Source organism: Drosophila rhopaloa, unplaced genomic scaffold (assembly GCF_018152115.1).
Source record: "Drosophila rhopaloa isolate 14029-0021.01 unplaced genomic scaffold, ASM1815211v1 contig_115, whole genome shotgun sequence".
NCBI lineage: Eukaryota > Metazoa > Arthropoda > Insecta > Diptera > Drosophilidae > Drosophila > Drosophila rhopaloa.
Window position 1 is genome coordinate 6,112,801 of NW_025334990.1, and position 12,059 is coordinate 6,124,859.

General features: G+C 49.8%; 2 protein-coding genes across 3 annotated transcripts; one reads left to right on the forward strand and one right to left on the reverse strand.

Moving 5' to 3' along the window:
* Positions 1–1,200: 1,200 nt before the first annotated feature.
* LOC108045732 (peregrin) lies at positions 1,201–6,919 on the reverse strand. Its single transcript, XM_017125127.2, has 4 exons — positions 5,537–6,919; positions 4,222–5,480; positions 3,893–4,164; positions 1,201–3,776 (listed from the first exon to the last, which is right to left on the reverse strand). Exons 1-4 carry the CDS (start codon positions 6,681–6,683, stop codon positions 2,153–2,155), a joined length of 4,302 nt encoding a protein of 1,433 aa, XP_016980616.2. The 5' UTR covers positions 6,684–6,919; the 3' UTR covers positions 1,201–2,152.
* Positions 6,920–7,863: 944 nt separating this feature from the next.
* On the forward strand, positions 7,864–11,605 carry LOC108045733 (histone-lysine N-methyltransferase, H3 lysine-79 specific). Of its 2 annotated transcripts, none has more exons than XM_017125129.2 (6): positions 7,864–8,026; positions 8,098–8,278; positions 8,332–9,466; positions 9,529–9,625; positions 10,240–10,903; positions 11,335–11,605. In XM_017125129.2, the coding sequence occupies exons 1-6, from the start codon at positions 7,958–7,960 to the stop codon at positions 11,526–11,528; spliced, it is 2,340 nt and encodes a 779-aa protein (XP_016980618.2). In that variant the 5' UTR covers positions 7,864–7,957; the 3' UTR covers positions 11,529–11,605. The 2 variants fall into 2 exon arrangements, with proteins under 2 accessions (XP_016980618.2, XP_016980617.2); XM_017125128.2 differs by having other exon boundaries at positions 7,865–8,026; positions 10,237–10,903.
* The last annotated feature ends 454 nt before the right edge of the window (positions 11,606–12,059 follow it).

The following is a 12,059-nucleotide window of genomic DNA, read 5'->3' on the forward strand; positions in this document are numbered from 1 at the left end:
CAAAATTGCTGCTGTTTTTCAAGTCTAAGCACGTGAGAAATGCGTTGAAAATATTTCAAGATTTATTTTTGTTATGCGTTGCAATTGTCACGCAAACAACTTAATTTTTCATGAAAAAATCACTTTGTTTATGTTTTGTTTTGACCGCCTCTTAAATCAGTTCGTTCAATCTTATGGTTTAATGTTTGCTTTTCAAATTAATTGGCCTAATCGTGTTTCTGGGCCGTGACTCGTGAATTTGAAAGTGTTTACATTTTTTCCACTCAAAAGAAGTTTGAGACTTTAAAACTGAGAAGAAACGTTAAGAATAAGATGTTTAAATAATGGACAATTTAATATTAAGAGTTTTCAAAAACTTTTTATCTCGCAAAAGGAAAAAAATTCATTGAAAATCCATTGAAATCATTAAAATAATCATTACATAACGTAATGGGTACCATGTTAGAGGTAATTTATTAAAAATTCGCAGGTAAAATAGTCTAACCAATAAAAATAACCAATAACAATTAAATAAGTTAATATTCGTACTAGAAAAACTGTAAATTACCGCGGGGACAGTAAATTAAATACTGTTTTTTAATGTTATCAGTAAGTTAGTCACATTAAAAATTGTGGATTGTGTTTACAGTTGTATGCGGTAAGAAAAAAACACAGCATATAAAAACATTTGTTTTTAATTGTTTTTCTTCTTAATATATAAAACAACAGTTTTATCTTAAGTTCAAATTTCAAAAATATTAATTAATATTGGTAACTTTAACAGAGTGCAAGTGTTTCCAAAACTGTAGGATAAAGTGAAGAGGACTAATTAACATATATTGTAAATTATTTCACAATTTTTTAGAAAGTCTTAAATTGAATCCGTGCTGATGAAATCGAAAGTCAATTACCGAGAGTAAGTGAATCACGTGTCATGCGCCGAGACTAAAACTGTACTGCCGAAAACTGTAAAACAAAACATCTGCCCGGGTGATAATTGATGAGGGGTGAATATGACACTGTTAACAGCAGCCCCTCAAAACCTGGTGAATGACCTGGGGATAATCAAAATAAATATAAGTCAATTCCTGTCGAACCTCACTGACGCACTTTTGGTGACAATTGCGAAATGAGGCTGCTAAAACTGTGGGCCAGTGGACTTGAATCTGGAAAACGGCACCAGTTCCCGTAAAACTGGAAATTGTAACTAATAACACACAGTTTTGTTTAAAACATTTATTTTTCTGCATTTAATTTACCATTAGATTTAAACAATATTCAATCTTGTTAAGGGCAAAGGTGGTGGTGTCGGGCTGATTTTTAGGGTGGGGTGGGGGATTCGGGGAATTGGAGCCAACTACTTCAATACTTAATTGTCTACGCTTTCCACTTAGGCATACGAAAGTTTTGCATTAATTACACACAGTAATTATAATAATAATAATCCTCATCATTTTAATACATCATAATAATCAAATATATTATTTGTTCATATGGAAATCAAGACGTACACTATATGCATATAGAGATATATCGATTTATGTAGAGACTCACGCGCACACACACACATCTATACAATTTGTAATGCTATTTGTAAATGTTTATAATAATCTTTTATCCCCTATATACCGGTTTAAGTTTTTACACGATTTTTAACTTGGGGCGCCTGCTAGCTTTGTTTTTGTGGTTTTGTTAGTATTGTTGTTTTTGGACTTAACTGTAGGAGAGCTTAAAACTATTTAACTTAAACATTGATTTGATTTCGCGTTAATCGTCTTGAGGTTATAAATTCCATGTTGTTGTGATTCGAACCGATTTATGGGATCTACTTAACATTTCATAATCGTGGTCACAAAAGCCAAATAATGTACAAAAAATAGGATCCTCCAACGAATTCGCTAACTGCGCGCATTACAAAAACTGTACATAATGGTGTAGGGGCAAACGATCCCTGGTGGCTTGGCAACAAACGAAAATCAAAGACACTTGCAGTGCAAATTGGATATTCGCCAACGAAATACTCTAATGGAGGGCCTTTTTCGACTTCGTCATCTTCGAGTATCGAGTAACAACAAACGAGATATAAAAATACGAGCGATCCCTTTGGCGGGAGCTAACTAAATGGCTAGAGCTTTTCGAGAGGCGCCTACAGATGCAGTCGGGCCATCAGCTTTCACATGATCGGATCGGGTCCTTGGCCCTCCAAGTCGGAGACCTGGCTCTGGTAGTGAAGAGCGTCCTGGTACGCCTTCTTCACAGCCTTCCGCTCCGCCGGCTTGCGTGACTCCACCAGCTTCTGCTGGTCCAGCTGCTTGTCGATCCCGAGGATGTCCAGCTTGTTGGCCGGCAGCCACTGCCAGGTGCGCTTCACGTCGAAGAAGAGCACCAGGAACACGATGTCGTCCAGGCAGTTCTTGCGGAGCGCCAGAACGTCGGTGGGCGGGGCGGGAAGCGGCACTCCATTGTACACGAACCCCTTGGGCGTCTTGGGGTCAAGGATGAGGGCGGGATACCAGGGATAGCCGCGGCACTTGGCCCACACCAGTTGCAGCGGCTCCAGCGTCGGCTTCTGGCCGTGCGAGTGGTGATTGTGCCGCTCCGAGGAGACGCCATCCTCACTATGCTTGCTGCGATTGTTATTTGTCGGCATGGTACTGGCAGCCGCCGTGGTGTTCCTCCTCGCCTTGATGCTGTTCACTAGCGGGGAGGCGTTGGGCGTGGCCGACCGCAGCTTTCCCGCCCTCCGGAGCAGAGGCGGTGGCGTGGCCGTTGAGCTGGTGGACTCGCTGAGATTGCTTCGTCGCTTGCCACGTCCCCGAGTCGCCGTCAAAGATGCGCCCCTTGCCATTGTCGTCGGTGTGGGTGTGCTTCGCGTGCCCAGCTTGATCGCCTTGTTCTGTCGCATGCTCAGGGGTCGCTCCTCATCCTCGTCGTCATCGCTGGAGCTGCCACCACTTCCACCGCTGCTGCTGCTGATGGCCATGTTGCCGTTATTACCCTGGCCATGGTTGAGGCTCGCATGCTGCAGGTCCATGGCGTCCGTGGTGCCGTCTTGCGACGTCGACTCCCTGCCCTCGCTGCGACTCCTTCTGCCGTCTCCATCCGCATCCCCGTCCGCATCGCCATCGCTCGCCTCGTCGCTGTCGAAGTCGGAACAACTGCCCGACATACTGAAGTCGGAGCAACTGCTGCATGGACTGCTCGATTGCGAGGGTGCATCATCGCTGTCGCTCACGTCGCGCTGATTGTTGGCCCGGTAAACCCGGAAGCTGTCTGGGATTCGCTCGAAGGGCAGGGGCTCGGGCATGGGCAGCGCCTGACTGACGGCCACCGCCGGATTGGGCGACTTCTTTGGTGACATGGAGGCGCTGTGCCTCACCTCCGGTATTCGGCGATAGCGACCCGGCCTCTTTGGCGACTTGACGCCCAGACCCGCATTCAGTTTGCTGTTCATTGCGAGGTTCGTCGAGCTCAAGCTGGCGACTGCAGGGGTTCCGGCTGACGATGACACTCCCAGTGTTGCTCCCGATGCAAGGACACCACCACCACCACTGCTGCTGTTCTGCGTCAACGCAAAGTTGGAGACAGTGGGCGGAGCAGTGGCCAGGACGTGATTCAGCGTGCCCGTTGCACTGGAGGCAGCTGTGGCCGCCGTGGTGGCGGATGATGAGCTGCCGCTGGTGGACTGAGTGTTGGAGGACTGCGAATTGTGGTGCTCCTCTTTCACAGGCGTTGTTATTGGCTCCGAGGGTCTCTTCAGGGCAGCCTGCGACTTTCGCGTTAGCAATATGGCCGTTCTAGAATGGAATTAAAGAGGATTAACATGTAAGTAAAGCATTGTGAGAGGCCCACCCAGAAATTTAGCAGCAAAGAATTAACTCCAAAGATAATGAATGCCATCAATAAAACTAACCTTCGATTGATGCCCACAGGAGAACTACTGTTGTTAAGACTCTTTATTGGGCTGCAGGGCGGCGTTTGCGTGGAATTTAGCAAGTCCTTGGACACATTATCCTCGCCCATCGAATCTTCTTCAGATTCCTCTTCTTCATCCTCCTCGTCATTAGCCAGTGCCATGTCGACGGCACTGCTATTCAACCGTTTGCGCGTGCGTTTTTTAGAAGGCGAAGCTCCCACAGCATCCTCTTCTTCGCTTTGGGATTGGTTTGCGTGCAAGGAGTAGCGCTGTAGAAAAATAATACGTATTAGTTAAGATAGATAGCAAAGAAATCCATAACTCACAGCTGCAAATCTCGCCTTCTGGAGACTTTTGCGCATTCGCGTAATCTCCAACCGGATCTGCTTGATCTTCTTGGTGCGATAGCTGGGGTTCTTGAGCACCTGGGATTTGTCGGCGAGGATAAGCAGCTTCTGGACGATGTCTTCGCTGGAGGGCGCAGCCAGCAGCAATCGTAGTTCATGCTCCACCTCAGCTTCCACGTGGTCGATGTGGGAGCGTTGCGATCGCTCTAGAAGCCCATCCCGCTGCATCTCCTTCCGCAGCTGGACAAAGAGCGGTGCCGCCTGGTCGCGCATCCGGATTCCAGCGCGATAGAACACCGTGTCCTTGTTGTTGTACGCCAGACAGTTTTGAATCATCAGGTCGAAGTCAGCTTCTAGCTGCTCCAATGAGGTGTACTGGCACTCCTTTAGCTTCAACCGCATCGTGCCCAGATCCATGGGCTGCTTCACAATGTCTGTGTAGTCTGGCACCTCGCTGGTGTCCACGGGCTCACGGAAGATCTCCATGCTATCCCGCACCTCCAGCGCGTCTAGCAATTTTGATAGCGCCGCCTCCAGCGGATTGAGTTGCAGCATCACCACCTCTTCGGAGATCCGCACGAAGGCCACCTTCAGCTTCTCTCGCTTGCGCACCAGCTCGCACAGCAGGCGCGCCCGCTCGAGGTCCTGACGCAGGCATTGCCAGTACTTGAGCTGCCGGTACAACTCACCCGTGTCCGGCGACCCCTCGATGCCGTTCCGCTGGATCACGCCGTGGTTGTTTCCCTGGCTCTGAAGGCGTCGCAGTAAAGGCACACCGTTGCGATAGTGCCGTTTGAGCGTCCAATAGGCGATTATGCGGTCGAGGAACTCCTTTTTGCGCTGCATTGTAACCATGGTGGCGATCTCCTGCACTCTGTCCGGCGGAATAGTCGGAATTAGCACTACGGGCGCTGTTGAGCGCTTCTTGGCCAAAGCCTTGCGTGCCTCCCGCATTTTGTGGCGTGTATCCTCGAAATCCGGTACGTTCATCTTCAGCTTCGCGTCCGCCGGCGTGTGGGCGTGGCAGTAGGCAAACTTCTGGACGTGCATGGATGAGTCGTTGTGGCCGTCCTTGACCGTGTCCATGGTCATGTAGAGGCCCGCCTGCTGAGCGCAGGTGACGTGGAAGGCGGCGTAGCAGCTGTTCCGGTGGCACTGGATGCAGGCTCCCAGGCCCTTCTCCTTGCACACGTAGCAGGTGAGTCGCCAGCGAGCAGGGGGAATGGTCTCGATTGAATCTGCGGAAGAATGTCAACGTTTAATGGGGATTTTAAGGGAACAGGGGAGTACTCACCTATGGGTTCCAGGAAGACGGTGTTGGCGAACCGCACTTCCGGTATCCATAGAGCACACACCACGTGCGCCCACTGGCCGTGGTCCGTCTGCTTGAAGGCCCCACCGGCATTGGGACACAGAACGCAGTTGACGGGCTTGCTGGGCGACTGCAGGCATCGCCGGCACAGCCACTGGCCCTCTGGTATGTATGGCACCCCGTAGCAGTCTTGATGCACTGCCAGGTTGCACATGTCGCAGAAAAGTATCACGTTGGTGTTCTGGCACTCGCCGTCCAGACAAATGCAGCATACAGCGTCGTCGTCGACCTCGACGCCCGTGGGCGTGCCGTTGGCCGCCGCCTGGAAGTGCGACTCCTTCTCCAGACGGTCCATCAGCAGCTCCATGGTGTCGATGCCCACGGCATTCAGGCCGAGCCGCTGGCGCTCCTCGTTCATGTGCTCCAGCCAGGCGGAGTCCTCCTCGTCCACGTCGTACTCCACCTCGCCGTCCAGCTCCTCCAGCGACTTCTCGATGAAGCGGTAGTAGGCCAGTGGCCGTGGCGGGGCGTCAGGCACTCGGTAGTCGGGAATCTCGGCCACTCTGGCCTCTGGCACCTGGACGCGTGCCCAGGGCGCATTCTCCTCTAGCGGCGGTGCGTCGGCGTTCAGGATGCAGCCTCTGGTCACCAGGGCGGCGAACTCCTCGTCCTCCACGAGCGGCAGAGCGTCGTCGATGCCTAGGCGCACGCTCTTTCCGTCCAGGTTGAACGTCACTGTGGCCTCCTCCTCGTTGTAGGCCACCAGGGACTCGGGATTGGCGTACTGCCGCACGGGGCCTCCTCCAGACGTGGTCCCGCCACCCGTGCCGGCCGAGGAGCAGCCGTTTCGGGCTTCCGAGCCCCCGACTCCGGGCGCTGGATGCTCCTTGGGCGGCCGGGGCGTCGAGTGGTGGCCACCGGAGCGCGAGCGCGCCTTCTTTCGGCTGGGAGTCAGGACGGGCGTGAGTGGCTGGGGGTTGTCGTGGTCGTACTTCATCAGATGGTACTGCAGGCCCATGATGGTCTTGTAGCTGCGGTCGCATCCTCGCACGGGACAGGCGAATGGCGGCTGGGACTGCTGGCTCTTCACGCCCTTGCAGTACTCCACTGCGTCGAAGTCGAGGCCCATGTTCTGGATCTGCGGCGGGATCTGTGGGATCTGCTGCAGCTGGCTTCTCGGGGATTGGCGGTTCGCGGGTCGCGGATCGCGGGCACTGTGTCTACTCCGCGGCACGGGTGCGCATACGTATGTGCATCCCACGGTGGTCGTCGCAGAGCGCGCGGTTTTGGCTGTCCACCGTTCCTGGTCGATTTTCGTTGGCTTGTTGCAAATTTTTTAACAAATGTGCTAGCGGTGGGCAACTTGGTCAGCTCGCCATGGCGATACTATCGGCGGCGAGTATTCTGCAACACTGGAGGGGTAGGTAAACAAATTGTCCAAAATGTGGGGTCTCCTAGCTTGTTACACTCTTTAAATAAGTTTGTTTTGTTCAAATATTTCCTCTTTGGGCTTAAAAATATCAATCTTTCATAGTTTTTGTTTCAAATTTGGGTATTGCTAAGGCTTGCAGCACTGTTTTCTAGAGGTGGTACTTGGGAGATCCAGCTGGAACTAGTTCAACTTAATTATAAAGTAGGACCTGGAATATGTTAGAAAACCTGTTTTTATCAGTTTTATTGAGCTACTGAATATTACTTTTAGGTGTACAATGCATATCCCCTAAAATGTACTTCTTAAAACCATATTTGGTTATGTTTTTCATTTTGCGCGGGAACTTTCTCGCCCTTGCAGTGTTGACTAGCGGCGCTATCAATGCGTCTTACCGAACGCAAAGCGCTGTTAACGGCTAACAGGGCTAAAACAAAGCCCATATTAACAGATGCTTCCGCTGTAGGATTTTTTGGCGGAAAACTTAGATTTCTTATCGATGTTTAAAAAGAAAATGTTGTCAAACATTTGTGTATATTTTTCTGCACCTCTAATGGTGTTGTTTGAATTAAGTGAAAATAAAAATAAAAAAGTGGTGGTTATTTAATTAACCCTTAATGTTCGATTGCAGGTTGCTTAGGCAAGGCTTGTAGAGAATAATAAATAAATCTATTAAAGTTATCCTTAATATCATTTCAATATTTCGTCAGATGAGCAAATAGTGCTATGATCAAAGTGCATTTTCTATATTGTGTTAAAACTGGAGTGGAAAATAACAGAGTGCGTAAGAGCTGTAGTAAAGTCGTTAACAGCGCACCGTTAGAGAGAGAAAAACATCGTTTAAAACATCGATAACGTCGATGCTGGCATCGATGTTTCTCCACCTCTAGCTGACGCGCGTCTACATTGCCGCCATTTGAAAAAAACGAAGTAATCGGAGGAATTTTGCAGTTTGTCAGATACAGTCGCTAGCAATGGAGGACATCTTGGGCGTGCTGGGCTCGCTTTCGGAACTGCGGCGCGAGCTGGAGGTGCTCAGCAAGGTAAGGCCACGATCAGGACCCGAAATTCCTCCACAGTCAACATGGCGTCATCTGTTTTTTTTTTTTCGCAGGCCCACTTCGAGGAGCTGGACCACCTCTTCTACGGCAGTGTACATTCGGAGGCGGATGCCAAAACGGCGGACAGTGCGCCGACGGCCAGGAGCCAGGAGAACTCCTCGGTGACTCCGCAGCAGACGAAGAAGCGGCCCAAGCGACTCAGCTCTCTGGCCGAGGATCAGGACGACTCCGAGGGTGAGTATTCCTGTCCACATGAACGCCCGAGCCCATCTAATGATCTATTTTAGCTGCCACGGACACCACGGCCAGCTTCTCGGCCCGCCCGACAGTTCGGGTCAGCAATTCCCAGCTGCTGGCCGTCGCTGAGGATGAACTCAACTCCACGGCCTCGCTGATGCCGCCTCCGCCCGCGCCCACGCCCGCGCTCGCCCCGGCGGACACCACCCTAAACTCCGGACGGCCACAACGCGCTGCCAAGCTGAAGTCCGAGAAGCTGCTCAAGGAGCCCTCGATCAACCGCAAGATGCGCCGGCCCAGCAACGAAGAGAGTATTAAGGTCAAGGTGGAGAGCGAGCAGCGAGTCTCCCAGTTCGATAGTTCCACCAGTGGGCGGCCTGCCCAGAAGAAGGAGCAGAAGGAGTCAGAGTCGGAGCCAGCAATCCCAGCAGCCCCAGCAGCAGTGCAGCGGGAGAAGTCACAGGCGGAGCCTTCCGAGGGCGCCAATACAACGAAGCCTCTGCGCGTGAAGATCAAGCGCGAGAAACTAAGTAACGAAGCATTGGCCCCTCCCACTGATGCGTCTACCGCAACAGATGTAACCACCGCCTCCTCCGTGACGATGGATGTGGTCCGGCCGAACGATACAATGGCCAACAATACAACGACCAGCAACATAACGACCAGCAACACTACGGCCAGTAACACAACGACCAATAACACAACCACCACCTCTGAGGTCGTCAAGAAGGTCCGCAAGAAGAAGAAGGACGTCGAGAACCACCGACCGATCAAGGTGGAGCGCTTTAGCGACCTGGACAAGAACTCGCCAGTGTCGTCGCGCACACGCAAGGGAAGCACCGAGTCGGGACCGAACCGGGAACGCTCCATCTACAAGGACGCACTCGAGGGTCCGCCCATTGCAGAGCAATCAGTGGCTGTAGCTGCTCCAGCCGCTGCAAACGAGACGGTGACCATTTCAAACGCAACCATGGTACTGGGTCCAGCACCCACAGGCGACAGCCCAATGGGAACGGCTTCGGATGCCACCTTCGAGGTTCAGTCCGGCGAAAAGAAGCCGCCAGTGATTAAGCAGGACAGTCTGCTCACAGAGGACGAGTCGCTGGAGGAGAAGTTGCCGCCGGCAAAGCTGATATCGAACATCAAGGCTATAAAGCTGCCAACTCGCACCCACGAGCTATTCAAGTAAGTAGCACCATAGCACGCATGTGTGATTCATGGGTAATGTAACTTTATCAATCCAACAGCCCACTCCTGCAGAGTCCGGTGAAGCTCCGCGTGGAGGCTTTCGAGAATGCGGCCCAGGCGCAAGCCAATTCGCGTCCCAAACGGGGCAAGGAAGTGGTGAGTAACCTAATAAATGAAGGCCCGATTTGTTTATTAAGGATTTCCATTATAAGGTCATTTAAATATCAGTGCTTTCATCAGGCTTTACATTTGATTTCATACAGTTTTTTATTTTGTATTTCTGTTGGGAGCGCAATTCTAAATCTAAGTTTCAGCTAGGGTCAACAAAACTATCTAGGAATAGGTTCTCTTTTTCCAACAATTTAAATATTGATAATAGATCATTTTGTTTAAATAATTTAACCAGCTGAACTTAGCTTGGGTTAATTTATTGATATATCATTTTGCACAAATATGTTGTCAGTCTGATCTAACCAAACGACAATTTAAAAGGTATTGAAAATAATTATCTTGACTGATATTGGTAAAGGTGTGTCCGTATAAATACATATAATGAATATAGATCATAAAAATAATAGCTTACGTTTATTATTATCAAAACCTTTTAAATCCTTAAATTTTTTAGTTCGCCCTTAGGTATGCATGAACAAATCATTGGATTCTAAAATTACTGTTTTTAATTTAATCAGAAAAAAGACAACGTTACGTGTTGGTCTTTTCTTTCTTACGTCCGGAAAACCGCATAATCAGTTTATCCTTCCTTTCAGCAGGGCACCCCGGGGTCCAGCAACACTCCCAAGATTGGCAAACTTCCCGCTCCGACGATGGGTCGCTTCTACACGCCGACGCAGACGAGCAGCACGCTGCCCTTGAGCTCCGCGCAGCCCAAAAAGGGACCTGCAAGCGCGTCCAAGGCCATTCCTTTGATGAAAACGGCCACGGGGACGAACCTGAAGTCAGCCAACTCTACGTCTACCAAGACACTGTCGCGCGAGAACAGCGGCGATGACTTCCGCAAGGGACTGCACAACCTTGCCGAGGAGCGCAAGAAGCTGCGAGAGCAGAAGCACCAGCAGGCGGCCCAGCAGCGCGAGGCCAAGGAACGGGAGCGAGCCGAGCGCATGGCCAAGTTGGCCGCCGAGCGGGCCAAGAAGCAGGAGGAGCGAAAGCGCTTAGAAGAGCGCAAGCGGCAGGAGCTGGAGGAGATCCAGCGCAAGATGCGCCAGCAGGAGGAGGCCGAGGCGCTCAAGAGGGCCAAGATCAAGGAGCTGGAGCAACAGAAGCTGCAGCAGCTGACCGGCGCCAAGCCCAAGAAGATGCTTCCGCCGCCGCCGAAGACCAAGTACACCTGGGAGATGCTGCACGAGGACGACTCCACCGACGACGAGGGCAAGGTCACACATAAGCGCCCTCCCGCACCCACCTGGAGTCGAAGTAAGTTTGCCAAATAAAATGGTAGTTTAAGTTTCCATACAGAATTTCGAATAGAGAATTCGAATTTTTTTTTTCATTTTCAAGGCTATAGCAGAAATGCTTTTAAGTTATTCTGTTTGCCAATTTCTTATAGATATATGATAATCTAAAACATCCAAACAGTGATTTTTAAAACCAATTTTACAGTAGAACGCAATTACCATTTATTAACGATGCTATGGATAATAGAAAATAACATTATTCTTAGTTTTTCAAATGAAATTTAGGACTTGCAGTGCATTTGATCAGTTTCCTATTGAATTTCGAAAAGTAAGAAAATATTTGTTGAGCCTATGATTTACATGTGTAATAAACCATATGCCTTATTCATTATTTAAATGATATATTTGTTAATTAGTTTGACTAAAATCTAACTATCCTTTTTATTCCAGGCCATGTGAGAGGGGAGGCGATCGCCATGCAGAGCCATTGCCCCACCGACATCATCGACAGTTTCTTCTCGGTGGTGCCCACCACGCCGGACCTGAAGCAGATATTCCCGAACATCGATCCCAGCCAGCTGAAGCGCAACTCCAGCGTCCTCTGGTCCACGCCGCCGCGCTACTCCGAGCTGCCGAAGTACTAGCCTAGTAGTCCTGTTCCCTTTACCCGTTAATGCACATGTTTATGATCGAATGAATAAAGTTAATTGAGAAAATTAAAGTCAAGTACCGCTGCCCGATTCACTGCGACTCTGACATTAATACGCAGGTGCTTAAGAACTATTAAAGCCGCCAGCGTGCTCAATAAATGGTTCGCTGGTGGCTGCTTGCCGATTCCATTAGCACAGCTGCCCAACAATGGAGAAGTCGATTCGTGAAAAGTGTGAAAACGCAGAAGATGGAAAGAAAATAAAATAAAAGAAAACAAGCCCGGCAAACACAATTTCACTGGTCATGGGGCATGGTTTTGTGGCATGTTGAGCAGACGATCGAACAGACTGCCTTGATTCGATTCTCTTTCATTATTTTTGCATTGCTAAGCTCAGTTTTCTTCTGAGCCATTTTCATTTTTAATTGAAAGTCAAATTTAGCGGAATCAGCCGAAGCAATTTGCATAGTAATGGCCACTGATTTGAGTGCTGTCCGCCAGGAATTCGCCATCGATCTTAGGACGG